Genomic DNA, 3,497 nt, shown 5'->3' on the forward strand with positions numbered 1-3,497 from the left:
AAAAAAAAAAAAAAAAATTGCCTGTCAACAATGTGTTTAAAATTTAGGTTTAGATAAGTCTGAATGTGATTCTTAAAGGATATATTTAAAGTTTTGTAATGGTAGCTATAGGATTTTCAATTAGACCAAAGATAAACATAGGAACTGTTTTTTAGGCTAGCAAGAGGTAGAGACTATTTAGGACTTAGCATGTGGAAAGAAGTCAGCCAGAATGAGGAAAGAGAGCAGTAGTTGTAATCTGTGTGACTTGTTTTCTAATTCCTTCCTTAACTCACCTGTAGCTCTTTTCCGAAACACCAATGTGGAAGATGTCCTCAATGCCCGAAAACTGGAGCGAGACTCACTTCGGGATGAGTCCCAAAGGAAGAAGGAACAGGACAAGCTGCAGAGGGAGAGAGACAAACTGGCCAAACAGGAGCGCAAAGAAAAGGAAAAGAAAAGGACACAGAGAGGGGAACGAAAGCGATAACCTTGGCCTAGTCTATTTCCCCCATCTATGAACTTCATCACATAGCAACTGGTTGTGCACATGTATATTTAAGAGAAATGAGAGAACATTGCAAAGTGGTTTCCCAAGGCATTTCCCCTTTTGTTTACACGGTCAAAAGGAAAATCACAATCATTTTTAATTACAAAATGTGCCATGTTTTGGTGGTGTGGGCAGTCAGATTATTACAATTGATGTCTGTACCAAAGATCTGGAATGGGGGCAACCTTTATATTTTAATACTAAAGTCCTATGCTCCTTTGGCCACTTTATAAAGTCTTCCCTCACCTTCAGTAAATAGCAAGAGGATTCAGAAAGCTAACGGCTACAGTTTTCATCCTGAAGGAGTGGAAACATGATCACTCCTTGCCTCAGATGAAATGTGGGAGTGTTCATGCATTGGAAGCAGTATTCACTCTTAAATGTGGCATTATTTTATGGTTGAAATAGCTAATGAAGAGCCCTCCCTGGCTCCCAGATTTTATGTTACATGGCAGCAAAGTAGGAAAATGTGAAGAAAGATTTTTTAAAAACATTTTAGCCTATGGGAGGAAAAGAAGTAACTGAAAATGGAGATAGTTACATATTTTTCCTCATCTAGGCTATTTAAGGATGTGTAACTGTTGGATGCAAGAATATCATTGTTAACTAAATTCATTTTTTTACAATCATGAATCCTCGAGTGCTAATAGAGATTTTAGTATTGATTTTCCCTAAAACATATGAGTATTAATAATAATTCCTGGGTTAGGGAAGCTGGAGGAATTGCCCTTTTGAGAAAGAAACACTGGAAATCTTTGCTAACATGAATATATTTGAGTGTACATAGTAGGCACTGAACAAATTTATTGAATAACTGAATGTAAAACTGCTTGGGAAAGTCAAAAATGAGTGGAAACTCTCCATTTCTACTCTTGTCACAAGCCACATTCAATTATAAATAAGGCTCTGCTCTGCTTCAGGCAGCAGACTGTCTAGAAGTCTAAGAGAGCAATTTCTCTGATAAGACAGAAAGTAAGATATTTTATACCAAGGGCTGTCAAACTTCCGCCCCTGGGCCAAATTTGGTCCAGTCTGGTTTTGTATGGTGCAAACCAAAAAGGGTTTTTAGATTTTTAAAGGGTTAGGAAAAATAAGTGACAGAGACCATATGTGGTCTGTAAAACTTAAAATATTTATTATCTCGCCCTTTGGAGGAAAAGTTTGCCAGCCTCTGTTTTATGCCATTAACTATGAGATTAACAAAAACTTTTACCTTTTTTATGCAGAAGGTAAAAAAGCATGGTTAAGGAAAAGGAGATGTGTTGCCTCTTCATATACTCCTATAACCGTGGCATTTCAGAAAATAAATGAAAAAACACCTTTTAAAAAATAAATTTTATTTAAATCACTGTCTTCTGACTTCCTTTGGTTTCTTCCATCTCCCATGGGAATAAAATATGTGAGTAGCCAGTTAGGAATGTGTTGATTTATATTTCATGCTTTGTTTTGATTAGTTCTATAAACTTATATTCCATAGTGGAATATCAGTAAATTGGCTTTCAAGTACTATTGGAGTCTTAGTTCTTTATGTGGTAGTTAGCAACAGGCTATGGCTATGGAATTTGGTAAAGCCTATATTAATAACCCTTATTTTAGGATTTGGTCTGTTCTCACTTTGATTTTTGTTTCTGAAGGAGTCAGGTTAGATAAATGGACCTTTGAAGGATACCTGTTTCTATTTGTTAGTAGTTGATGTCACAGTTAAGTATGCAAACTAATGCTTATAACCAAAAAAAAGAATCACCTCATTAGGCTTTGAGTAAGGGTATCACTTACTCAGGTGCTAATGCTATAGGTCTAAAATGTCCAGTATTGCAATGGACAAAACCACATCTTAAGTGGTAATATTGAGTTTTAGGCTAAATTTGGAATTTTGGTCATAATAGTAATTCCCAACACTGTAAAACTTTACAGTAGCAGATTATTCAAGTGGAAAGGATATTGACATAATAAAGATAATTTTCAAGTACCTTTGTATAAATTGCTTTTTCCTTTAAAAAAAGACAAATGAGTATGTCAGATTCTTTTGGATAAGAACTGGTAGCATCAAACCTGGATGTGGTGGCTCTGAGAGGCTGAGGCAGGTGGATTGCCTGAGCTCAGGAGTTCAAGAGTGAGACCCTCTTCTCTAAAATAGCCAAGCATTGTGGCAGGCGCCTGTCGTCCCAGCTACTCAGGAGGCTGAGGCAAGAGAATTGGTTGAGCCCAAACGTTTGAGGTTGCTGTGAGCTATGACACCATGCACTCTACCAAGGGTGACAAAGTGAGACTGTCTCCAAAAAGAAAAGGGGGGGGAAGCATCACTTTTATCAGTTTCACCGCAAACGTTGTGATGATTTTGTTTTTTGTAAGTTATAATTCAGACATACAATATAGGCTGGGTGCAGCAGCACACACCTGTAATCCTAGCACTCTGGGAGGCTGAGGTGGGAGGATTGCTTGAGCTCAGGAGGTCAAGACCAGCCTCAGCAAGAGTGAGACCCCATCTCTACTAAATAGAAAAATTAGCCAGATACAGTGGCATGTACCTGTAGTCTCAGCTACTTGGGAGGCTGAGGCAGGAGGAATGTGTGAGCCCAGGAATTTGAGGTTGCAGTGTGCTATGATGACACCACTGCACTTTGGTCTGGAGTAACAGAGTGAGACTGTCTCACACCAAAGGAAAAAAAAAGTATAATAAGTAAGAACCACTAGATGGTTCAACAGGTAGGTATGCTATTGAAGGGACAACCGACTAATTTAAAAATAATCTGGTTACATGTGATTAATAAATTTTAAAAAAAATTAAGTCTTTAAATTTCAAAATATTAAGGGGGTAAAATGTTTTAGGTTACATTTGTACCTAAAATGGATGGTTTTTGTAATGACTGTGTTTCCCCAAAAATAAGACCTACCCCCAAAATAAGCCCTAGCAGGATTTCTATGCATTTGTTAAATATAAGCCCTACCCCATAATAAGACCTAGTGA

At 37.5% G+C, this 3,497-nt stretch overlaps 1 protein-coding gene across 1 annotated transcript in view; it reads left to right on the forward strand.

Moving 5' to 3' along the window:
- CCDC43 (coiled-coil domain containing 43) overlaps positions 1 to 2,464 on the forward strand; it is a 17,288-nt gene extending 14,824 nt beyond the window's left edge. The window contains exon 5 of the mRNA XM_003786266.3: positions 282 to 2,464. Coding sequence (XP_003786314.1) covers positions 282 to 469 — 188 coding nt within the window. The 3' untranslated portion in view covers positions 470 to 2,464. The remainder of the gene's footprint in view (positions 1 to 281) is intronic.
- Positions 2,465 to 3,497: the final 1,033 nt, after the last annotated feature.

Source organism: Otolemur garnettii, unplaced genomic scaffold (assembly GCF_000181295.1).
Source record: "Otolemur garnettii isolate 467f Iridium unplaced genomic scaffold, OtoGar3 scaffold00018, whole genome shotgun sequence".
In the NCBI taxonomy this organism is placed as follows: Eukaryota; Metazoa; Chordata; class Mammalia; order Primates; family Galagidae; genus Otolemur; species Otolemur garnettii.